Source organism: Peromyscus eremicus, chromosome 7 (genome assembly GCF_949786415.1).
Source record: "Peromyscus eremicus chromosome 7, PerEre_H2_v1, whole genome shotgun sequence".
NCBI lineage: Eukaryota > Metazoa > Chordata > Mammalia > Rodentia > Cricetidae > Peromyscus > Peromyscus eremicus.
The window spans coordinates 78,156,394-78,182,556 of NC_081422.1; the positions used below are offsets into that span (position 1 = coordinate 78,156,394).

The 26,163-nt window shown below is 41.1% G+C and overlaps 1 protein-coding gene across 2 annotated transcripts in view; it reads left to right on the forward strand.

Annotated features, from left to right (window-relative positions):
* Bckdhb (branched chain keto acid dehydrogenase E1 subunit beta) overlaps window positions 1-22,844 on the forward strand; it is a 185,707-nt gene extending 162,863 nt beyond the window's left edge. Inside the window, exons 10-11 of one of the 2 annotated variants that reach the window (XM_059267042.1) lie at window positions 18,556-18,704; window positions 21,303-22,844. In XM_059267042.1, coding sequence (XP_059123025.1) covers window positions 18,556-18,696 — 141 coding nt within the window. In that variant the 3' untranslated portion in view covers window positions 18,697-18,704; window positions 21,303-22,844. Of the gene's footprint in view, window positions 1-18,555; window positions 18,705-20,268; window positions 20,555-21,302 lie in introns of those variants that run through there. The other variant, XM_059267041.1, reaches the window with a different exon arrangement.
* The last annotated feature ends 3,319 nt before the right edge of the window (window positions 22,845-26,163 follow it).

Here is a 26,163-nt window from a genome sequence, read left to right on the forward strand (position 1 = left end):
TATTATTATTATTATTATTATTAATTTTTAATGTGTGTGGGTGTTTTGCCTGAATGTATGTCTGTGCACCACTTGCATGCCTGGTGCCGTTGGAGGCCAGAATTGGGCATCAAACCCCCTAGAGCTGGAGTTAGAGACAGTTGTGAGTCAGCATGTAGGTGCTGGGAATTGAACCCTATCCTCTTGAAGAACAGCCAATGTTTTTAACCACTGAGCCATCTCTTCAGCCCCTAGATAGAGTCTACAAACTCATTCTTTCAGTAGAAACGAAGGCCATGAAGAGTTGGAAAGGACTGTCAAAGTTGCCTGTCCAGTGGCATTAGCAGTTGAAATAAAACAAGGTAGTTAGTCAAGACTGCGTGAGACAAAGCTCATGTTTGCCCTTTTGTGGCTGCTTCACACACAGTGATTGACCTGCTTTAAGAGTTCATCTGTTTCATGATAAAGGACCTTGTTCTGAAGAAGTAGTTTGATGTGCTAAGCAGTTTCTTCAAAGCACTGTGAGCAGAAAGAAGGCCCCTCCCTGCCTTGTTTCTGGAAGTTTAAAATTTTTAAACTTCTATTATTTCTGCCCAATTTGGGATTAAATATTTAAGTAGAAACTTTATAACCCCAGTCCTACTATAAGAGAAACATTAGAAAAATCCCACCAAGTGACCTTATGTAGAATGACTAGTGTGCCTCAAAACTGTTAAGATCGTTAGTCAAAATGAGGAATCTCTGAGGCGTGGTTACAGCCCAGGGCATCCTGAGGAAGTGAAGAAGGGACACGGTGGGTGTGCTTCTTAGATGCACCTTGGAATGGAAGAAGGCTCTAGGACAAGATGTGAAAACCTGGATCCAGGTTGGACTTTAGTGAATGGTGAAGTATCATCTCTGACCCATCCATTGCAACAGATGGATCGCACTGTTAGACACTGACCGTAAAACCTGTTGGTTCTAGGTGGTCTGTGGATTATTGGGATAATTATGCTGTATATTTAAAAGTGTCCAAGACAAAAGGCTATTTATTTTAAAGGACGAGATGCTGGAAGGCTATTGTAGTGGAATCCTAACGATACTGAGGCAAGAAGTCCTGCATTTGGGGAGATTTCCTTTGGACAGGGAGAATAAATAGAGCATCCTTTAGATTGGCATTTTATGCTTTAATTGTGGGTTTGTGACCTGCTGTTCATTTACCTGTCCATCTGCTTCACTACAGAGTAGGGTATTTAAAGAAATAAGAAAACATGTATTTTCAACATCTACTTTATACTAAACGTGTACTGGACCTCACTGAAATTAATACACCCAAGTTTTAAAAGCCTGTGGGGTAGGCTTACTATTGCTACAAAAAATGAAATGGAGACTTGGAAGACTGTATTGTGTGTGGTCTTCTGGATGCTACTGACAAACTGCATGAGAGACCCAGGGATTCCCTCACTCTGGTCCCTTCCTTCCTTCCTTCCTTCCTTCCTTCCTTCCTTCCTTCCTTCCTTCCTTCCTTCCTTCCTTCCTTCCTTTCTCCTTATGTATCTGCTGCCTTTGTTCTAGAAGCTACAGATCAACAGTGATCCTTTTTAAAAATCTGTACATACATTTTTTTAAAAAATCAGTAAAAGGTTTTGAAGTAATTATAGTCACTCAGGAAGTTGCAGAAATATAGTATATACAGTCCTGAGTATCCTTCCCCCTAACTTTTCTCAGTGGTGTTATTTTGTATAATCCTAGAACTCTATCAAAATGTTGCAACTGACATTTGACATGATATAAAAGTATGAACTAGACTATAGGCCTTACTCAGTTTTCATCATTTGCTGAGTGTACATTTCTGTATGTAACTGTATGTTCTGTGTGTAAGCGTCTAGCCTTAGGCAGTTTTACCCCATGTGTGGATTTAAGTAGCCTTTCCCGCCACGGGATCTGGAACTGTTTCAGCACATGAAACTGCCTTACTCTACACATTGGTATTTTCACCCGGCCCCCTCGATCTGTTAGCAGCTACACATCTTTTCTCCACGTCTACAGTTTTGTCAGTTTAAGGTTGTGTACATGGATGATCACAGGGCTCGTTATTGAGACTTTTCCCAGTAAGTGAACATCTGTGGGCTCACCCAGGTTGTAGCAGTAGATTTCTTTATTGCTGATTAGTTTTTAATGGTGTGACTGCACCAGAGTCCTCCCATCTCTCACCCCTTTGAAGGACGTTTGGGTCACTTCCAGTTTTTTTGCTGTTATGAAAAGGCTGTCATGAATATTTGTGTGCGTGTTTTTGTGTGGACATAACTTTTCATTTCTCTGGGATAACTGCCCACGAGTTTGACTGCGGAGTCATGGGAAGTGTGGATAGTTGTTTAAGACAGTGCCGAAACTGCTGAAATGTTTGCTAGAGCGATGTTTCCATTTCATATTCTTGTCACTGACACACACACACACACACACACACTCACACACACTCATACAAAACCAATGTCTCGCTCTGTGGAACATCTTTCATGCGACTGTTGGCCATCTATCTTTCCTCTTTGGAGAAATTTCTGTTCCTTTCATTTTTTTCCCCCACTTTCTAATTGTTTTTCTGTATTTTGTTTTTGTGTTTTTTGTTTTACAGTTAAGTCCTGAGAATTATTTATACATTTTATTATGTAAAAATTTGTCAGATGTGTGGCTTATAAATGCTTGCTTCTAGTGTGTTCTGTGCCCTCTTTTTACCAAATATGCGACATCTTACAATTTCCCAGAGATTCTCATTTACCCTCAAAAAAACGTGAACCCTGCTTTAACTTCCAGACATTATATTTTTCCCTCTCTTTTACTATGGATGATTTTGTTAAGCTTTGTGGGTTTTTCTCATAAAGAGAGACAGTGCTTTCTCTGCCATCTCTGCCATTTCTCTCTAGTTTCCCCATGGGTGTGCCTCTCCCCTCCCATTTAGTTAGGATGCTAAGATCACTTCCCCAGTGTGGCCAGTTTTTATTTGCGTTGTGACCTGAGGACTCTGCAGACTTAACTCCATAGCCATTCATATTTTTCCCTTCCTCCTCATTCCCCTGCCTCTGCCATTTTAGTGTTAAAATGTTGAAAATCTTCCAAATCTAACATTTTGCCAGGAATTCAAGCCCGGGGTCCTTGTTGTTCAACTCTTGCTGGCTTTCGTTACCCTTCTCAATGGGTTAAGGACTCTTAAGCCTCTGTTCTTCTCCCAGCCCAAGAGATGTGAAGATAAACAAGAATTCAGACTTTTCAGGCAAGCCTTTATTTACTGATGCATGCCTGCTGGCTGCCAGACTTCCAGTGCTGGTGTGCCTTCTGCTGATGGGGCCCAGCACTAATCCATGTGTGGTAATGCTAGGGCATTCGCTTTCCCATCCCTGAAGTGTGAATTCATTTGCCATTCTGCTGGTCTTAGTGAATCCACAGTATACCCAACTGAGGGGAAAGGGAGAGCCATGCTGTCACTCACCTAATTGACAGCAGGTCGAGGACAAGGACTCAGGTTTTTGCTTCCCAGTACAGTGTTAGCCCTACAGTCAAAGTTGGTGCGAGGTTCATCATTCTTTTGCACAGAAAAGCATCTTTTCACGGCATGAATGGAAAGCTAGTTGTAAATTACTTAAATGGTCTTAAGAAATCAGTGCATAACCAGAGACCAAATAATAGGATTTTCCAACAGCCAGACTTTTTATAAATCAGAATTTTTAAATACTAAGGAAAAACAAGCAATGCCCTTATGGACTTTGTGTAATTGGGCACATAGAGAACTTTCTGCCTCTATCTGGCCTGCATTTTTTGGATTACTTCATAGTTCCCTTGAGTTTTTTAGGTAACAGAATTCTGATGGGCTCAGCTCACAATTTGCTGCGTCGTCATCAGCCTTGGCAGCTGAAAGCACCAAGGGTGTCGGTGCGAGAGAATGGATTTCCTCCCATGCCACTCGGTAAAGCACGCGGCTATCAGTGTGTGCATGGTAGGAGCATGCTTCTGCCAGAAGAGCAGCAGGCGGCATTAAACGTACGGTCTTTGTGTGCGTTGCTAGGTTACTTGGTTTTGAGTCTTTTCCTTTACAATAGATAATCATTAAAAACTCAGCACTGAGGGAGAAAAAATAGCGAAAGGAAAGCAGTGGTATGAGTAAATGGGAGAGTAATATTAGCTTTAGGACACTGGATACGACAATAAATATATTAGATTACCGGCAGAGAAAAGATATTTGAACATTAGCCAAGAAAGGATTCTACTTGGCTACAAACCATAGGGAAATATTTTTAATTCTAAAATCATTAATTTTGTTTTCTCAGCTTTCTCATGTGGACATTTTAGTTTCCATCCTTACGTTTTTAACGGAATGAGATAATTGCCCCCAAACTACAAATGCATATGGCCTGCTCATTTCCAGTGTGTCCCCTCACTCACTCTTGTCATCACTGTTGCGTTTGAATTATCAGCGGTGCCATGATTCATCTCTGATGACACCTTTAGATTCCCTACGAAGGAGCCCCGAGAACAGTGTGCGCCTCCAGAGCTACACATATGGACTCTGTAAAACGTGGATGTGTGAAATATCAAAACCACTCGTCGGTATCTTCCTGTCGTGGCTGGTCTGGGGACCATCTGGTTGTCCCCTTCTTCCTCCTGCACCCCTCCTTTGAAATCCCCTTCCTTTTCCGGGCTCCTTAAACATGTTTCCTGTGCATACAGGGAGGGGTAGGTACGGTGGGGTCTCGTACTTCATCTATAATAATTAAGAAATATGAGCGCATTCGTAAAATAATTCAATATCAAATTCCCCGATGGCTTCTTGGAGAAGGGCGTTTCAGCTGAATTTGGAAGGTGGACTATGTGACCGTAGCAGGAAACAGGAAAGCAGGAGACAGTTGTAGATGAAAGAGGCTGTATTGAAGGCGACGATTCTGTCCTTTTCTCCTTCCGTTTCGTTTCCTTCCGTTTCGTTTCCTTCCATTTCGTTTCCTTCTTTCCTTTCCTTGACACATACATATTTATCTGTTCTGGGCCTAGGGAGCAGTGAGTGCAGCAAGAGTAATCTTGGGGGTCTAGGAAACTCATTTGGGGTGTGATCATGGGGGCAACAGTGTAGCATCTATTGCATGAAGAAGAGGGTGTTTAGGTATTGCCAAGGAGTGAATATTTCCCCAGGCTGCGCTCTAAACTGTGTGTGTGTGTGTGTGTGTGTGTGTGTGTGTGTGTCTGTGTGTCTGTGTGTCTGTGTGTGTGTCTGCAGTAATTAAGGTGTCTCAAGGTGAGCTCTGGTCAAGCTGAACACCACTCATACAGAGCCTTGTGAGGCAGCGTGTGACTCTGCGCTGTTGGTTCTGCACACTTAAACTGAGTCAACACTTAGACAGTTGGCAACTGATACCTGAACCAGTAAAGACAAAAAATAAAATGAGATAAAAATACTTAACTCGGAAGTCTGTGTTACCCTGCCCATCAAGAATGGGAGAGCTAGGAACAGCTACAGATGGTTAACACACCTATTGAAATGTGTGCCTCTTTTGAGACACTCCAAGAGCTCTGGGGAAGCATATGGTGTTCCCTCTTGCCAGCTCTGCTTCTGATAAGCCCATTTTCCTTCCGCCTGGGCCTACACACTCAGCTCCTGCAGCTGTAACATCCCGAGTTACTCAAGTCACAAGTTTTGCTTCGTTTAGAAACTGGCACACGATGGCTGATTTCACTATTTTTGCATTCATTAACAAAGCTAAGTTCTACGGCTGCGATTCAGTCAGCAAACATGCTGTTTGCTTCGCACAAGAATAGGTAGATTTTTGTTCTTCACACTAGGGCATATTGTTATCACCGCAGAAGGGCAAGCATGTTTTCAGAACACTGGTTCTTGCTTATCTTGAGGAAGGGTAGTTGCCATGGTGATCTCACAGTCTCTGGAGGGAATGTGATCATGGCCTTAAACAACCCGCGCAGCCCACTGAGTTTGGAGCACCCCTCTGCAGAGGATTTCCTTCCACGGAAATTATTTGCGTGCCTGAAATACAGAGTTGAATTTCTCCAGTGCGGGTTCGTCATAGCTTTGGTTTGTACTTTTAAGAACTGTAATTAAAAACAATTAATTTGTGTTGATGAATTTTTTTTTGCAGTTTCCTTCGAGAACGAGGTTAACTATATTCCATGTTGACTATTCCATGAATGCCCTCTCAGACACACAGGAAACTCTATGTTCTTATTCATACAAGCTGTCAGACTTAAGCAAAGCAGTCCAACAAGGTGTTGCTCCAATGCATTTCAGTGCTTGAGGTTTTCAGACTTTGAGTGTGTGCTCTTAGGAGCAGGGGACCCTCCCATCTATGCAAAGCCGCCATTGAAACAAAAGAGAGATACTAGTGCACAGAGCACTCTGGAGCAGTACTCTAAGTGCACAGTCGGTAGTTCTGAGCGAGCAATTGCTTGGAGTGCAGATTGATGTGCGAACACTGTATTTACAGGGCCGGGACCGCACATTTGCTCTGCAGCTGTGTTGAACGGTTATCAGTTTGGCGTGCAGCGTGATTATTTTGGAGGGAGAACACACACTTCAGACCCCTTTTGGCAGGGCTGAAGTAACTGAAGTACCTGCTGCTGAGACGAATCATGTGAACTTAATTAGATTTGCTACGTAATTAGCCTTGGAGGAAACCTAGGGAAAATCCTTGTGGGTTGGTGATTTGTTATATCAAATGTAAGCGTGCTCGGTTTGGGGGTCTGGGAATTGAAAGTAATGTGACTTGAATGCATCAGAAAGTCTGATATGCACACACACACACACACACACATACATCACCTATACACATGTATGTGTGTACATATATATGTTTGTGTGTACATACATATATGTACACACACAGCACACACAGACAGAAAGAGAGCATTTTAAAAGTGAAACTTTTCTGGGGAAGACTGGAATGCTTGCTCCGAGAACTGGAATTTGTTTGCTTTCTTGCTGGGGATGGCTCCCTCTGCACACGGCCGTGTCCCCTTGATGGAACTTACATATGTGTTCGGCTAGCTTTTCACGGCCAATGGGAACCCACAGCTCCCTAGTGAGCACCGAGTGTCAGCTGTGGGGGGCTGTGCCAATGAGCACAGACTGCGGCTGGCGTACGCCCCCTGAGCCCGGGACCCTGAGCTGCACTTACGTTTATGTTGAATTTAAGATTGCTGTCATTTCAGTGGCTTGCTCTGTTGCCTGTTGTTTTGATTGAAAAAAGGGGTTGGGGAGGTTAATTTAATTCTTAAAAGACATTTATTTAAATACTTTGGAAATTTGCTTCTCTAGTGGTAGTGTCCTAAAAAAAATGAGTTAATTGTGGAGAACAACTATAAAATATTTACTGTGAGGAGATTAAATTTTATTCCCCTATTTAAGGTGAAGCCAAGGTAAGACTTGCAAACTGTACTCACTAAAGTATTTTATCAGGCTATCAGAAAGTTATCAAAGTACTTAGTGACATAAATTCATCCAGACTGTCTTGTAAATGAGGAAATAAATGAAAGGGAGCAGCTTTCATTTTCCTATGAACTGCTTTAATGGTTTGAAACTCACCATAGAAACTGTCAAACTTTCGGGGACGGCCATAAACTGAAATCACGTTGAGATCTCACAATCACATCCTTCGGACTCACGCAAGCTGCTCAGAGTGAGCCACAGACAAGTCCCTCCCATGCACATCTTCTCAGAAAGCCCCTTCAGAAATCTCCTATCCTGCAGACCCAAGCTTCGCTTGCTGTGATTCTGATTAGAGTGCCGTCTAGTTCCCACTGTCTGAGCCCTCCTCCTCACAACTGGCTTCAACTGTTCTGCTTCTTATGAAAGATAAAAAAGAGTCTCAATTCGACTGGAAATAAACAATGAATCCTGTTCACAGGTGCGGTAGTAGCAGTAACTGCAGAATTACTTTGGGTCGGAACGAGAGCCTTGAAATACTTGAGGCTCTACAGTCTTTGATGATGCACCTGCGGTGGGTGAGCGCCACTGCTTCGTTCAGATGGCCCGCACTGTGTGTGTACCTGTGTGAGGGTGGCTCTTTACCCTGCCTCTCCCAGACTCCCTTTTTTACTCGTCATCACCACATAGAGATGGTCAAAGGATTAAATCAAACTGTCTAGGTAGCTAATAGTAACTTGTTATCAAATAGGACGATCCATTTAGCTACTGTTTAGTTTGGGTTAGTTCATACCATCCCTGCTTCCCTGTGTACATATGCATGCTCCTTCCTTGAACTTCATTTTTCGACCCCCCTCCCCCATATTTCTCCGTGTTGGTTTCCCAGCTGCTCCTTGCGTGTGTTGATTATATGCCAGAGAATTTGTTCGAGGCCGTTTGTGCTTGGGTACACCATTAGCCATGACGTATGACGATATGTGAACCCCTTGTGGCCTCGAGGGTCGGGGCAGATCAGTACTTTCTACCTTAGCCACGGATTCTTCATTAGAGGACCTGATTTAATTTTTGGAACTGAGTTCCACGTTAGTAAGTAGCTTTAAAAGACTGAAATAGTAGTAAGTAAATGTTCTGACCCATCTAAATAGAACACGTGAATGTCACCTTTTACACCGCTGCTAACCCAGCTCACCTCAAGCCCCTCGCTAACCGTGCCTTTCGTCAGACGTTTCTACACTTAACTAGAAAAGTGTTAAAAGAGCCAGATGTCAGTCACCAGCCACCCCTCTGTTAAATCTGTGATTTTATCCTCTTCGTTGGAAGTTTATCTGCACTAAATATGCAGTACAGCCTCCGTAGGGCTGTGCGCAGAGCCGAAATCATCTTATCAGCACCTAATTTTCTCAATTACGGGAGTACAGAGTGAGCCATGGCTGTGAACCATCTCTTGACTCCTAAAATACTGACAGGAAAATGTGTTTGAAATTCATAGACAGTCAACCTGAAAAGCTTTTTTTTGTAAGAAATAACCAATTTTAAAGGCAGAAACATCAGTGGAGAGAAAAACACACTTTGGATTCTGCATTTTATTTGAGTTAGATACCAGAAATCACTGTAATCACTTGATTTGTTTTCATGAACAGGCTAAACTTAGCTTGATACCGAAGTCATATGCATCTTAATAAGGAGGGTTTTCCCATGCCCCTTTCTCGCTTTTGACACATATGTCTATCAAAAATTTAATTTGTTAGTTGTTCAATGATTAAATTTCACGAAGACAAAGATAACTTTACGAGTAGCTGCAGACAAGAGCAGCGTCACATTTCTGACTAAATGTCTTCCAAATGATTGATGACAACATGTAACATTTATTTCTGCAGTGCTTTATTGTTAAAATTGAAGTAATCTATCTAGTGGCCAGAGTCAAACTGCTGAAGAGTAACTCGGCCTAATATATTCAACAAAATCAAACTTGAAAGGTTACGTTACTATTGTACCCATAATTAATTTTTAAGGAAAGTGTTTCATTTCATAAGACACTGACATTGTCTGTTGGCATTATGAATATATGTTACGCCGTCACTCCTCCTCCTAGCCTGTTTTCTTTGCGTGCGTGTGTGTGTGTGTGTGTGTGTGTGTGTGTGTGCAGTGTGTTTGTGTATGTACGTGTTTAGCAAGTAATTTTCACACCCGTTTAAACATAAGCAACACTATAGAAATTTAACATGTTTAAAGAGAAGGAAAAATATCTTGTTAAAACTTTGGTGTTTTATTAAGACTAATTTTTGAAATAACAAATATTTTAGCCACCTTTAAAAAAAAAAACCAGTTTCTCGGGTTTTCTTTTTAGAAAGATGGGAACAGTTGGAAAGGAATCCGTCTGTTCTTTTTAGTTTCACTTTAAGTTTAGGCTTGAAACTTCAGAACAGGTTGCAAAAGTAGGAGAGTGATAACTCCTAACTAACTCAGCCGCTCAAACCCTAAACAGTGCATTTCCCTGTCAGACAAAGGTCGCCTTAGCCGGGACGATGTCTGATGCCTGACTTCTGAACATCTGGTGGTGGTAGACTACGACACTAAGAATCTTATAGAAAAACATGCAGAAGCGTGGCTTTTTGAGATCACCCAAAGTCACTTTTCAGGAGGATTTTAATTTCCAGGTGCCAAGCACAACGGAAATCCTACCTTATGGAGAACAGAGCTGTTTGCTCCCGGGGAGGCTCCTGGCTGCTGCTTGCTTATGTTTATCATTATGTGTTCGCATCCTAAGGAAATTCCGCCTCCTCAAGCTGCTGCTGCCTTGCTCCATGCTCTTTTCTATAGGAAGAATTTGAACTATAAAATTTGAGAAGCTTCGGCGTCTGTGGAAATTTGAGAGCCCTGCCTTCCCCCCTTTCCTGCATATAACATATTTTAACAAACGCATTGCGTCCCAGTGCATTCTACATGTCAAATCGCACATAGTTTATCTCAAAGGAGTCTCAATCTTGGGCTGCGAATTTGTGAAGCCCTAAGGCACCCTCAGAGGCTGTAAATGTGTTGCAGGAATATTTAACGAGGAAATTAATTTTAAGTCATTGTTTTTTTCTCTGTTATTTATTGAAAATGGGGAGCACCCTCGGTTGTTCAGACTACAGGGAGAATTCCGAAGTCAGACAAAACCTTTGCAGATTTTTACCTGGGAAACCAAAGTAGTATTGATGAGGTGCTAGGTTTTATGTTTGTGATGCCTAATTTAGAATTCGTGAAAATTAAAACAAGCTAATATTTTTAAACATCTGGGTCCCTAGACCATAGTAGTATGGTGTTGTGCTTTTAAAAAATACTTTTAGATATAAGTGAAAGAGTGGTTTATCATGGCCTTGTTTTCACTCAGCTCTTATTTTAATATAGCAGAATTTAAAAACTAGTTTTGAAAAGCAAAAAATCTAATCGCTATAACAACACTTTCTAGATTAGTATATGAGGCATGATTTAACATTAAATTGTGATTTTAAAATTTTTATTACTTCAGTTTCTACAGGCAATACATCAAGAGTTGCTGAGATTTTTCATATTAAGATGTTAATATTGTGGCATATTGTGACTCTGAATCATGAAGCACTTCTTTGCCTATTTAATGTCATTTCCAACTGGGTGTTAGGTAGCTTGGCGGTATCCAGGGAAACCTAGGGGTGTCTGAAATGGTATTTGTTTCCAGCTTCAGGAAAAAGCTTCCATTTTAAAAATAGAATTGGAATTTAAGTAGAAAAAGATATATAGTTAGAGTTTAAATTACCCCCCCCCCCAATTTGGGATTCTTTAAGTAGCTGAAAAAAATGTTGAAAATTTTCATATCAAATTGCCAGTGATTTGCATTAAAGATGAAGAAATGGATACTTAATGGCAGACATTGAAGATGTGTTGGTGAAGTCATGTAATAGAGGCCTCAGATTTCAATTTAGTTATGACTATGATTTTACACTTAGAAACTTTGCCGAAATAGTTTGCCTTAATAGTAATATTTTTTAGCATTTTATAAATATGGGTAAAATGTTATCATTCATATACATAGTACTGGGACACTGACATATACCTCTAGTTTTCAAGGGTATCCTGTCGACCTGGGGTTAGTGTGGGACCCCGTGACTGCTGAAGAATGACTTACGAATCTAATCCCATGGAAAATTGGCACATAATAATATATGTGTAGTTTAAGCTCTGTTTTAAAAACATTCTGCATAGTGTTTAGAGCATTAGCTTAAGTGAACATAACTCCATACATTGGTGAAGTTGTATTTATTTAGTTCAGTAATGTGGAGTTGCTGGCGCATGGCCCTTTGCAGGTCTCTGTGACTCATGTGCTGAGGAAGTGTGATTCAAAACATCAGAGTCTCTCTTTCTCATTTACTAAAACTCATGTTTTGACTGTGGGCAAGTTTTCATGGCAGATTTAAAACAAATATTCTGTGATAATATTTGGAAGCTGGGTGATGTCTAACCTTACATAAGTGGGATTAATATAAGGTTCATGGACTTTCAGGCTATCCACTACATGTAATTTTGGAAATGTAATTTAGTCTTTCTTGTATGTTTAGTATTTAACTCTTGTGCTTCTAGTTATGACCTCTAGACAACTAGCTTTGTTTAGAAGGAAATCTGCTGTTTTACTTACTAGTAAATTAACACGGATGAAATGTAAATGAGCGCAAATGCTAATACACTCACAAATCACTTCAAGCTGTTTCAGAATACACTTTCCTAGAAATGGATCATAATTCTTTGATCTGTCTACCTTATTCAGTGCTCCTGACAGCTTCAACTTAATCTACTCCCACCCTTGTACGAGGTATGAGATATAGTCTACAGTTCAAGTTGTTATAGTGACATGGGTGCCATCAAAGGGCCCTCAATACTGGACCAGTTTGTTAACAAAGCCAATTAAAATGAAATCTTCAGTCTTTCCCCTTGGAATTAGGTTGTGGAGTAATGTTTCTCCTTCTTAGAACATGGAAGCCTGATTCTTCGACTCCATAAGTGACACTTGTCCGTTTCACTTACAAGGTCTCTCCACTGTTTCTGCTTTCTTCAAATTCCATCAAGTGCACAGAAAAGTTAGTTAGTACTTGTTCAGCTGTTTTACCGGGCAGTGTTAGCATAGTAACTGTAAGAAAGCAGAACACATAGGAAAGGCCGACTATGGTTTCTACACTCTCTTTGGACTTGACCTCACAGCTTTCCAGCGCTTGCTGGGGTGGAGTTTTCCACAACGGGGCTACATCCAACTTTCTGTCACTAGAAGAACTGAGTACACATTATTCCAGAATTCCTCGTAGAAAGAAATATGAGCCCAGAATGGCCTTGAAATTAAAATACAAACAAAAAACAAATGGGTGTGTTAAAGACATACTGAATAGTAGTATATGGTCTTCTTGACTAGTTTTCCAAGTGTGCGGCTTCCATGGCATCCTCTAACCCACTGGACTCCACTCAGAATCTTCTGTGTGGTGACACATCACATTGCCATGGTCTCGCCATGTGGAGAAGAAGTTCTTTTGCTATGCAGGCTATTTTAACCATTTCTGGAGGTCTTGGTTTACCTGTCTCACTCCATTTTCATTGGTCACTAGCTCCAGGGCCTACCCACTAGCTTCCAGGATCTGTCCTCCCCACCAGGTGGCAACAGTAGACTCTGACTTGCCTTGTGGGCTGAGTGCAGCCTGTTCAGTGGTCCTGGATTGCCACCTCCATCCTCCTTCATGGAGCACTTAATGTATCTGGGGTGATTTCTTACACATTTTCAGGCCTTGTCAGGAGCTGCTGGGCCGTGTGCTATTATGGATGCCGTAGTTCAGGTCTGACTATTTGCACAGCAGAATCTTTCTTCAGTGCTGTTTCAAATCCCTGCTTTACTGTAGATAAGGGACTTCTTTAACTTGGAAAATCTTAAGAGGGAAACAAAAACCCAGTGATTATTGCACATTCTGACGTGTCAGGCATGAAAACAAGCAACTTTTCATATGTTACTACACATCTAAAGAGGTAAATGAGCTACAGAATGGTAGAAAACTACAATAATGCAAAATACAAAGTATTTTAATTTTGCTGTTGCTTATGGAGACTTGGAAAGATTAAATCATACCAGAATAAAGATTCTCCTCGTATACAATTCCAGATTCCTTGCTGTGCCAATTATATTATGCAACCCTACCATAAAAACAACATGAAGATTTGCTGAGGGCTGCTGAAGTAGCCACAGTGTTCTCAAATGCCTACATAATCTTTTCAGTGAGACAGGAGAATTAGTGGCCGATGAACTTAATTTTTTAATAGAGGAAAATGACATTATATATTGTGAGGTCTTGAGGGATTCCATGAAAGCTCTAACATGCATTTATGCAAGTATATATATTTTACAGTATTTATTACTACCTCAATCTGTTTTCTGTTGCTGTAATAAAATACCTGAGACTGGGTAATTTGTAGGAATATATAAAGTGGCTCTTGTTTCTGGAGGCTAGAAAGTCTAATTGCATTTTTTTGGCATCTGCTGAGGGCCATATTATGACATAACATCTTGGAAGACATCATGGCTAGACTTAGCAAGAGCGCTATGCTCTTTTTTTTTTTTTTTCTAAAACCACTGCTGCTCTCATGGGGGCCATGATGGGGTTATCTTCATGACCTCATCTAACCCTAGTCTACACACCGAGCGTCCATGTCCAAATACCACTGACATAGGAACTAAGGAAGTTTCCAATGTGTGACCTTTTAGGGGACACACTTAAGTAGTTGCAGTTACATCTAGCAAAACACAGACATAAAATGCAAGATAGCTAAAACCTCAGTAATATTTCCTTTATCTTAAACTATAATGGACCCAATTCCATGAATTTATAATTATTTTCTCTTACATGCTTAAAAATTTGAAGAGTCTCTGTCTCTTCTGATCTCATGACGTTTGTTTTCCAAAAGCAAAACAAGGAAATCAATGTGTATTTTATATTATAGGAATCAGGCAAATGAAGATGTATTTGCCTGCGTCCATGGTTTTAGTGATTTATTATACAGTGCCTTGCTTCCCTTCCTGGCTGTGGTGAGCAATCCAGATGGCTAATATGTACACAACTGGAACTGTGCTTGCTCAGATCTCTTAGGATAGCTCAGAGGTTCCCAATCTCAGGACATCTGTTTCTTGCCTCCATTTTCTTCACATGTTCCGTGGCCTTACCCTTCTCATGATGGGGTAGAGACTCCTAAGACTGTCCTTAACACCCTGTCCCTGTCCCATTCAGTACTCTTTTGTAAAACTGTGATAACCCAACCTGCCTTCCATTTTACCTTTTTTTTTTTTTTTTTTTTTGGTTTTTCGAGACAGGGTTTCTCTGTGTAGCTTTGCGCCTTTCCTGGGACTCACTTGGTAGCCCAGGATGGCCTCGAACTCACAGAGATCCGCCTGGCTCTGCCTCCCGAGTGCTGGGATTAAAGGCGTGCGCCACCACCGCCTGGCCCATTTTACCTTTTTAAAAGGCATTCCTAATTCATTTTTTCTCTTATTATTGCTGTTTTCAAAATTAATACATATAGGACTGGCGAGATGGCTCAGGAGATAAAGGCACTTGCCATATCAGCCGGATGACCTGAGTTCAGTTCCCAGAACCCAGGGAGGAGAAAACTGACTCCTAAAAGTTGTTCTCAGAACTCCATGTACACTCTGTGGCATGAGAATCTTCCCCTCCAAAATCATAAAATTTTTAATAAAAAAAATTAAAAGTAATAAATCTGAGTCTGAAGAGGAAGGACGGAGCCCACAGGCTTTGCATCGGCGCATGGATGTTCCATGCCTATGGAGTCAGTGTTTGACCTCGGGCAGTCTCCTCACTCAGGAAATGGAATAAAAAGGAGATAAAATGCAGCACTCATGGAGCGCAGAGCCTGGCACAATGGGAACACTGTCATTGTTATTATTAACATATTTTAGGGGGAAAAAGTCACAGTTGGAAAAGCAGGTTCAGAAGCAAATTCGCATTCCATTTTGGAGTTCAGGTCTGCTGGAAGGACTCATCATGAGCAAACAGTATGCAGCTGTCACTGTATGACATCGGGGTTCACCTTCATCCTTCTCTCTGGACCCCAAATGGCCTGAAGAAAGCCTCTTGTGGTTCTTACGTAGATTCTTTATTGACCCTTGTTACATGGTGACCGTGTTGGAACTGGATGCAAGTCCATGCATGCTGTTCTCTCTGGGGAGAAAGACAAAGTACTGATCCAGGCTAGCTCTTGCCCTACCCTAGACATCACATATAACCTTCTTTATATCCCCGTGGGCTAGGTCATTACTCGATTCCTCATTCTTTGCACTTACTATTCCTGAATTAAATGTCAGCAAATACAATTTTTAAAGATGTATGTGCTTAATCTGGGCTTGCATCTCATACCTGTAATCTCAATATTCAGGGCTGACACAGTAGAACTGACAAGAGTTCAAGGTCAGCCTGGTCTATATTAGTGAGTTAGTTCAAGGCCAGCTTGGGTTGCCTAGTGAGACTCTGTCTCAAAAAAAAAAAAAAAACAAACTAGAGTAAAATAAAGCAAAAACAAACTATTATACTTAAGTTGCCAGTAGAACAGATAAATGTAATTAACTTAGATTGTCCTGCAAGTTTAGCACACATGGTGTTATCTGTATGGTTATAATGAAGAGAGATGTTTTGAACGATTAGTTTCATATATTAGCCTATACATCTGATCACGAGATTCAGGCATTTCTTTTCCAAAGTGTGTGTGCATGTGTGTACTTGTGTCTGTCTGTCTCAGTCTGTCGGTATGTGTGTATAGCTTTATGAAAAGCATGGTGCTGAACAAGGCTGTGCTGTTTGGATGGAGTTTAAAGGAGCATCTTGGTATAGGTAATTTGCATATAAGCCAGTTCACTGGGCACCAGTACAGCTGCTAGATTGATCCAGACATCTTATTCCCAATTGCTTTACAATACTTTCCACTCGAAGTCTGTGGAAGAAATAACTAAAGGTTCTTGGTTAGTGTCTTTCATTTAGCCGAAAGTTAGAATTTCAAACTAGATCACCTCTCTAGGGCACATGCTAATTACACCGAGAGCTCCATGTAGTCTTCTGTTCAACGTCCTTCAGCTCTCATCCATGATTTGGAGAATGCAGTTTTATGCATCTAATCATTTAATTCCATTTTATTTAATCTACAGTCATGGCTTCTGAGGTGAGGAAAAGCTATGCCTAAAATCATAAATTTCTGAAATCCCAAAGGAGGCCTTTTATTCAGATGGAAATGCATTATTTACTCTTTTTTTCATTGTCGCTTGATGACAGAGTCAGCGATGTCTCATAAAGCCTGAAATAAACCTTAGAGAGTACAGAGTGAAGTATTTTCCCTCCTTGCTGTTCCCAGCCTCAGAGGGTAGCACTGTTTATAGTTCAGGCACGACTAGGTGGTAGCTGGTTTCTTTCTGTGCTAGCGCACACCTGCAGATGACTTCCTAGAAACAGATCACACTCTTGAGTTAGCGGTAGTGCCGCTTGACAACAGTCAAGTGTGCTGTTGTCTGTGTGCCAAAGGGAGTCATGTTAATGGCACTGACGGGTGACTCTGAGGTAGGTTGGCTTTCCGAGTCACTGGTGACAGCAGTGGTAAAATCAAAGGCACTTAGTGACCTGGTTTGTCTGCCATTTTCTGCACCACGCTGTGTCCTTGGCTAATTTGTTTACGAAGAATGCAGCACTCAAGGAAGATGGGAAAAACAGCCGGAGTCCTCGAAATAAAACTGAGTTCATCCCAAATTGACAATCTAAAGCTCTTTAAAATTCCTTGTTACACTGAGGACAGCGGAGGACCGTCGGCCCTGTTTATTGTCCTGGTTTGGTGGTTATCAGTGGACCTCCGAGATGGCTCTGTAAGCTTTTGTGGTGAAGTTCTGTGGTTGTTCTTGGAGATTCCTGTTGCTGGGAAGTTAACACTGGTTTGGCATTTGATACTGCAATGGCTAATGGGACCACGGAGAGAGCTGTACATGTCCAGCTGGCTCTCTCTGAAGTTTGCTTACCTGATTTGCGTGTCTTCTCTGCCCCCATTACACTTCTACTAACAATAGTAGTTTCCACAGTGGATACAAATTGAATATGGTATTCCTCATATAAAATATTCGTTCAAATAATAATTAGAAACACTATGATATGTAAGAATATTTAGACTCCAATTGATCCTATGGGAAGCAAGGCAGTGTGTGAATATTTTAATTTAAATCCAAGGTTTTATTTCAGATAATGGCTTTTTGTAAACTTAATGATATTTTCTTCAGAGTAGTTTTGTTACGTCTTCTATCATCTATCTTTAAAGTTTTATTCAAACTTGATTTTTTAAAAAAACTTGTATAACAGTTCCCCTAAGAATAATTTTGTGCACTGTTTGTTCTACTGAAATTTAGATTTTATGTTCTGAACTAGATGTTTGCCCTTATGGAGTTTATGGCCTCTACCAAAGACAAAAACCTGGCTACTGCCATGGGTCAGGTTTATGTAATCACCTTGGGTGCTCAGAGCAGACGTCCCTCTGTCACTTGTGTGTGCAATGAGAAATTGTAGTAAAAGGAGGCTGCCCCAGTGAGGAGTCTCAAAGGTAACATCTGAGAGGTCAGCACCTACCAGTCATGCAGTGGACTTGGGCTAGCCACGGGCCAGCAGCATCTTCAGAAGCCTGATGATGAGAGCAATAAAGACAGTCAAGTACCTTGATAGACAGTTGGTGCACAGCAGAATCCCAGACATGAATTTATGAAAGCAACGTTATCATTTTATAAATTTAAACAAAAATACAGGAAACATGAGAAAGCATACATCATCACTAATTTCAAGGGTAGGGTTAAGTGTTATGAGAATTTGCTGTGTTGTCTTGCTTTACACTTATACTCACTGGAGTATGATTGACATGATCCTACCATGGTGCTGGTGATATATGTGGCTATAGCGGCACACGCGTATACAAAAGCATTTCAAGGGAATTTGGGATCATGCCAACATGCTACTCATACTTGCTTTTAAGTAACAATAGACTTAGACATTTCGATATCTCTAGCTGTAATTGTGCTTTAAACAGTCAAGTTATTTTAAGTGGAAATGTTTTATTTCTGTGAATGGAAACATGTTAAAGTCACCCGTTTCGGTCCTTCTCTGTAGGAGGAATGTTTCTTGAACTTAGAGGCTCCGATATCTCGAGTATGTGGATATGACACCCCATTTCCTCACATCTTTGAGCCGTTTTATATCCCAGACAAATGGAAGTGCTATGATGCTCTTCGCAAGATGATCAACTATTGACCACAGAGGTAGGTGCTGCCCACTTGTTGATGTGTGCTAATGGCATTTGCATCCTATTCCCCAGGATCAGCTGCCACCCGTGTCTTGTATTCTGGTAAACAGTAATCTTTAGAACAAAGTGTTTATGTCATAAAAATGCTGAAACTTCTGCTAGCATGTTTACACCCAATGGGAATGTATGGAGAGTGTTAAGATGTATAGAGGGTACCCAGTGTGCTGGTATTAAACAATCAAATACACTCTCCTACTCTTGTTCCCACTTTCCCCTTCACATTGTATTGTTCCAGCCTTTTAAAATGGCCTGTGTAGAAGAAGCATGATTTCTGTTGCTTGAAAGGGACTTCTCACAGATCACTGACTCGGGCACTAGTTGTTTATAACATGTTAAAAGGCATTCAGAATTTATCTTAATGTGATCTAGAAGACATATTTTTAAGAGGAAGCCTATTTAGTATAGAGAAATTTTTACTAAGAAATAAACAAAACAAAAGAACAAATACCCAGCATTGTTGCTATTTCCAGAATCTTTTTGACAAGTGAATGCCTTCATTGGTGGGAGGGAGGGCTTGTTCGTTTGGTTTTGAAACAAGATCTAATTGTCGATCTGGCTGGCCTGAGGTCTACTATCATCCTGCCTCTGCCTACCAAATGCTGGATTCACAGGCCTGTGGCACCACACCCAGCTTTCGAAAGTCTTATAAATATTGGATGAGAGATTGTATTTATTCATAGTGTTTTCTAAGTTGGACTTATCAAGCCTGTCAGCAGTGCTGTTCTAGGAAAATAAAAGAATATTGTTAAGAATGATTTGGTTTTCAGGTTTTTAATATGGACGTTGCCAACACTGACACCCTGCTTTTAACGTGTTCCAAAATGAGGAGATGAGGTTGGAGGCTTTATATTTTAATATCTTAGTTATCCAGAAAGTAGTAATAATGCATTTTGAGGAACCAAGATTTTTTTCAGAAGATAAAAGGAAAATAAATTCGGCATGGTGGCAACAGCCTTTTTCTGTTACAATACAGAATGATGCAACTCTTAAACTCTGTTAGTGGCTTGTAGAAGATCAGAGAAAGCATTTATGTACATAATGTCCCCTTTTGTCACTCTATTTCCACAATCCCAACAGTTTCATAGCTGTGTTTTGAGACTATTATTACAGGTGTCAATAGAGGTGCTGGCCACACAGTCGTGCAGGTATAGTAATTGTATTTCTGATGCCTCTTAATGCCTGCGAAAGTAGTGGGTTTCTGTGGTCAGTGGCCCTTAGAGCTGGTTGGAGATCTTCCTACTCTCTAGGGGAGTCTCTCCATGGGATGTATGCAGGAGAGTCAAGTAAACGTGGCCACATGGCTTACTGCTAGTTTTAGAATACTTTAAAATAATTTTTCTTGGCATTAAATTTGGTGAGTGCATTTGATTTTAAATGTAAGCAAAGTATGTTAGCTTATGCCAATGATGTGATAAAAGAATAAAATAGCTTTTCTGTGTTGAAAATTAAATGTGTTATTAAATAAAGTAAGTATGCATGGAACTAAGAATGCTTATAATTGTTACTGGTTTCTTTTACAGAAAACCTGGAAGATTATGACTAGATGTGGACTATTTTTCTGAATTTTTTTTTTTTATATTTCCTTAGACTTCTTTCTGCTTACACATAATTTTATGAAATGAACTATCATGGATATTGGCCGATGAGCTGCAAATTACCTATGGTGTTGATATAAGTGGACTGGGGGATTGAATGAGTTAAGAGTGACACTTTAAAGAGCACCATACGCGGTGGCCTTATGATTGCTTCACAGCTATAAATACTGAGTGGTGTTATATTCAATAAAGCAAAATCACGTCGCCTTAAGATTGTGTGTGTCTTCTTCAGTAAGGAGAAAGGATTCTCATTGCAGAATAATGGGTTGTTAACTTGCTAACTGAATAAGAGTTAAAGTAAAATATTTATTCTAGAAATGCTGACTTCTCTACTTCATTATATTTGGTTTAATTCTTTATGGTCAAGATGGTTTTAAGTTGGCAAAAGTTTTGGAATGTTTCTCTCCATCACTCCCTCTTGGTTGAACAAGGTTACTAGTAGAGCCGGCTCCTCTAGACTAGTGGGATTGAATGCGGCTCCCCTTCCTTACTCAGGGAAGTGGACAGTGTGATCCTGTCCACTATAAAATTGTTAAGCTCTAGCCGCAATTGTAGGTCTTTTTTTCCCCCCTAGGACTTTGCAAAACAAATTCTATTTCTATTTCTGTGGAGATAAGAGAAAAATATTAGCAAGCAGTGATGGCTTGTGCCAGGTGGAGCCTTTCCTGGGGATACTGGCAGGGCCTCCTTTTGCCTTCTCTGCCTCTCCGCATAGTTCTAGAAGATCTCAAAACAGCCTAAGGAATTCCCCACAGAGCCATCGCCCTGGCCTGCTCTTGGAAATTGAGCAGTTTGATTCTCCTTCCCTTCCGTGGTCTCCGAACGACTTCCCCATTCAAGTTCTGGCAGAAAGGTCCGTGAAAAAAGCAGCAAAACTGGATTCTCCTGTCTCCTTTTGCCCATAAACACTTAGAAAACTGGACATTTCCATATAATTACAAATATGTCTTTTTCTCTAGAACTGTAATTGGAAAGGCTGCGCCCTGGTTATTTTTGCCGATATCTGGAGAAGGCGACAGAAGGTGACTGGTAGATCGTCCCTAACCTGGAGGCAGAGTAAAGGCGGCTTACCGCAGCATCTATGCCGTGGGCTGGCAGTTTGTTCGGGGTGAGAAGAGAGCCCTGTCCTCGGGTGAAAACTAGAAAGCCCTGTGCAGATAAGAGGGGGAAAGATGCAGGTTGTCAGCCACAGTTTGGAAAAGAGCAAGTCCAGTTGGCTTGCTGAACAAGACATTCTGGGTTTAAGATGCCAAAACTCTGTCGAGACCTTGGCTCTACTCTTTATTCTCCTGCGGGCTCAAGAGTAGGCCTCATCTCCTCGCCTGGTCCAGCAGAACAGCTACGTGCCACAGCCAGCCACATCTTGCCCAAGTCCATCCTATGAGAACATGATATCTCTAGTTGAACTTATTTCTTCCGCTGGTGTTACTTAGGATTATGTGGACCTCTTTATTAGTCCCTTTGCCACCGTGTCTGTTAATACTAATTTTTTTACTCATTGGTGTTTTGGGATTTTTTCCCTTAACTACTTAAGACTTAATTTCCTTAACTTTCTTTTAGAAATGGAAAGTACAGGATGAGTCAGGGGACAGTTTGTGTACTAAGTGTGGCATCTGAGAACACCATCCCTGCTCTAATTGGCTCTGCAGGACCTAGCAGTAAATAACCCCTTCCCAAGACAAACAGCTTACAGATAGATAATATTCAATATGAAGCTCAAAACAAACACATCTATATAACTGCAGAAAAAAAAAGTTTTCATAAAACAAGTGTTCTATGTTGTACAAACAAGGAAAATAGTATCAAGATGGCACTCGGAGTATTGAACAAATGCCAATCGAATCTTCCACTACTGTAGACTGATCTTCTGCGTAAGTCTGCACCCTGTGACAGCGTGGATATATATGCTAATTTAACTCCCCATAGTCCCAATTGCTTTAGTCTCTTTAAAAATACAATATTGCTGAAGACACCATGCATTTCAGACCCTGGGCCCAGAGGCCTCTCAGCTGGAACTGACCTAAATGTCTCTTTCCTGAGGACTAGCTTTTGTGGAACTAGAAGGCATCATGCAAGCCTACAAAGGAGAAAAGCAACCAACAGTCTTACCCTATCATTCATAACAACAACCGTCATGGAACAATAACCCCAAGGATGTAATAGTGGCGCACATACCTTGGCAGTAACCAACAGCTCTCTAATTGGACTTAAGACCTGCTCAACAAGAGGGAAGTCATGCTGGGTACTGGAACCCTAGCCAACCACCCAGGGCTAGTGAAGTCATGAATCTGGGAGAACTGACAACTGCCACTTTACTAAACAAACGTACTTCCTAACTACATTCTAAATATTCTAAACATTTGTCCAATTACCCAGAGATAAGTGTAATCATTACCCCTCATCAAAGAAACTTCTCTTTGTAACAGATGAAGGTGATTATAAGATAAAACTACAAGCAATCAAAATGTAGAGTTGTGGATGTCCAGTACCAACTTACACACACACACACACACACACACACACACACACACACACAAATGTAACAATAATTAAGGAAAAAAGAGACCATCAATTTGAAGGAGAACATGGAGGGGTATATAAGAGAGTATGGAGGGAGGAAAGACAATGAGGAAATGATGTAATTATATTATAATCCCCCCAAATTAGAAATATATAAATGCTTTACAAAACTGATAGGCAACTTATGTGAACAGACCTGTGTACATTGAGCCAGGGACCCAGGGGAAAACCAAATACAACTGTTCTACTAAAGGAACATAGCAATAAAATGACCCCTAATAACATTCTGCTGTACCCATAGATCAGTGTCCTGCTCAGCCATCATTAGAGATGCTTCTTCCTGCAGCAGATGGGAACAAACACAGAGGTTCACAGCAGACATTATGTAGACAGTGAGAGACCTTGGAACCCTCAGCCCTAAACAGGATGTTTCCATCAAATCCCTCTCCCCAGGGCCCAGGGAATCCTGTGGAAGAGGTGCCTGAAAAGAATGCAAGATCCAGCAGGGAAGGAGGGCATCATGGAAGCACCAGGCCTTCTAAATACAGCAGGATCAATGCACATGTGAATGAACTCGCAGGGACTGGAGCAGCATGCACAGGGTCAGCCTGGGTCTGCACCACATGGGGTCCTTGAGCCAAAAGAAGTGGACACGTGCCCCCACCCCTAACCCAGAAGCTATTTCCAATTGATAACCACTTGCAAATGAAACAACCAGTAGTATTCTGCAAGGGAGTCGCAGTGGGGAAACAAGATGCCCTTCAGGGTAGTCTGCCCAACAGCAGATGCCCTGCAAGAATGAACTCAACACCTTTGGAGGTTCTTGGTCTTATATTATGAGTCAGGGCTTTTTTTCTTTTTTAAACCTCATGGATCCTTTGCCTATATAGTATGGCTTCCAGTTTTGTGTTTTTATGGGATTCCTGTATATAAGAACATGTGTGTATCTGTGTCTGTGTGTTTCTTAGGCTTTCTCTTTGGTCCTTTTCCTTCTGTTTCTTTTGTCCTGTTCTGATTGGTTTTGTTTTGTTTTATCTTGTATTTTATTATCGTCACTTAGATGCTTATTTGTTTTCTAGATCTGGGGAGGCGGGGAGGAACTGGGAGGAGTTTTGGGAGGGGACACCATAATTAGAATATATTATGTGGAAAAAATCCATTTTCAATAAAATAAAAACAATTAACCACACATAGAATTGAAATCATTTCCACATCATTGAATACTTAATTAATTTTCCATAAATTTATAGTGGATATGTGAACTGGGCAAGTGTTGGGTAGCAGTTTCCCTGGGAATAAAACCCTCCATGTTGGAGGGAAGCTTGTTAAGACAAAGGATGTTCTGAGGAGAGATGAAACATCCCATCCTGCAGGGAAGCCTATTAAGCTCAGACTATACATAACTCAGAGGCTTCAGAAGTCCCTGAAACTGACAGGATTCATTTGACTCCTCCCTCTCCAAGCATATATAAACAGTAAGAACTATTGAGAAATACTCTCAGACTATCTGAGCTACCTAGAAGAAACTCAAGCCTGGAAAGAAGCTCAAGCCAGCTGAACTACTTAGAAAAGTCGCTCTCTAACTTGTTGAGATGCCTGTAGGTTGCATGGTGTGTTCTAGGTTTCTAGCTTTTATGAGCTGTCACCCAAGCTAGGGTGACAGGTGATGTAGCTATCTCTGTGTGATTTCTATACTGTAAGTTGCCCCTCACCCATACTCCTGTAAGTAACTCAATAAAACATATTTGTTCACTAGATTAGATGTTAGCAATATCTTTACTTTGGCCTGTTGGTCCCCCCTCTGGGGTGAGTAGATATTTCTTCATGTTGTCCCAGGAGTTGAGTTGAGTTGCATGCGGTAATATGTTGTGTACCCTACTAAAATATGCCTGAAGATCAGAGAACAAGCCACTAGATTACACATAGATTTCAGGCAGTGGTGGCACACACCTTTAATCCTAGCACTCAGGAGGCAGAGATCTGTCTAGATCTTTGTGAGTTCAAAGCCACCCTGGACTACATGAGATTGACTCAGTCTAGGAGGGACACAGAGCCAGGCAGTGGTGGCACACACCTTTAATCACAGTACTTGAGATCTCATGCCTTTGCTTGGGAAGCACACATGCCTTTAATCCCAGGAAGTGATGGCTGGGCAGAGAAAGGTATATAAGGTGTGAGGAGACAGGAACTAGAGGTTTTTCAGGCTGAGGAGTCCTAGGGGTAAGATGTGGCAGTGGCTTGTTCCTTTGTCTCTCTGATCTTTCAGTAATTACCGCAATATCTGGCTTGAGGATTTTTATTAAAAGACCTTTTAACATTGGAGCTACAGTTGCACACAGCCAAACACTGGGTTACAGTTTAAAATGCAAAGTTAATAGAGCAACAACCAGGAAAAAAACAATGGAAACAAAGCAAGAGAAAAAAGGGATGGGAGGATGGGGGCATGGATAAAGAAAGGCCAAGGAAAATAATCAGACAGTGGATGGGATAGGGTAGACCCCTGGTTAATCAGGACGAATTTAAGTTGGGTTAAGAAACAAAACCCACTTAAAGGCTGCTTATCTGGTAAAGTCTTCAAGAAAGTTGATGTAGAAAGGTTAGAACTTTGACAGAGCATGCTGGGGAGATGGCTCAGCTGGTGATGTGCTTGCCAGCAAGTGTGAGGACCTGAGTGTGATCCCTGTACTCGTGTGAAAATGTGGACGTGCTGGTGTGCACCCGTAAACCCAGCCTTGATGAGGCAGCGAGAGGAGGCCGCCTGAGACTGCCTGGCCAGCCAGTCTTACCTAATCTCAGAGAGCTCCAGGTTCAGTGAGAGACAGTCTCAAAACCATGAGGGACAGCAGGAAGGGAAGCTGTCTCAGGTTGACCTCTGACCCCCACAGGCATGAGCTTACAGGAACACGCACACATACACCAAAATTTAAGCATGGAAAACATAAAATACTAGTAAGGTGAAAAATTTCAACAAAATTCATAATAATCAAAATAGTAGAGAAAGGAAAATATAGTTTCGTATTGACACAAGGAACATACCACAGTGAAGGCGTGACAGTTAAATCCTTTATATTCTAAAAGGGTAACATTAAAAAAGAAAGACAGACATAAATACTGAAGGTATGGACAGAAGACGGCCAGAAGAAAACTTTATATACCACTTTCACTTTGTTAGGTAAGTCAAAGGGTGGATCGATAGATCTGTATATTGAAGATTGTGTGTCTTCACATAGAATGCAAACCTGTAAAGTGGGCATGGCAGTTAAGGCATTTAATCACATCCCAAGGCATAAAGAAAAATAA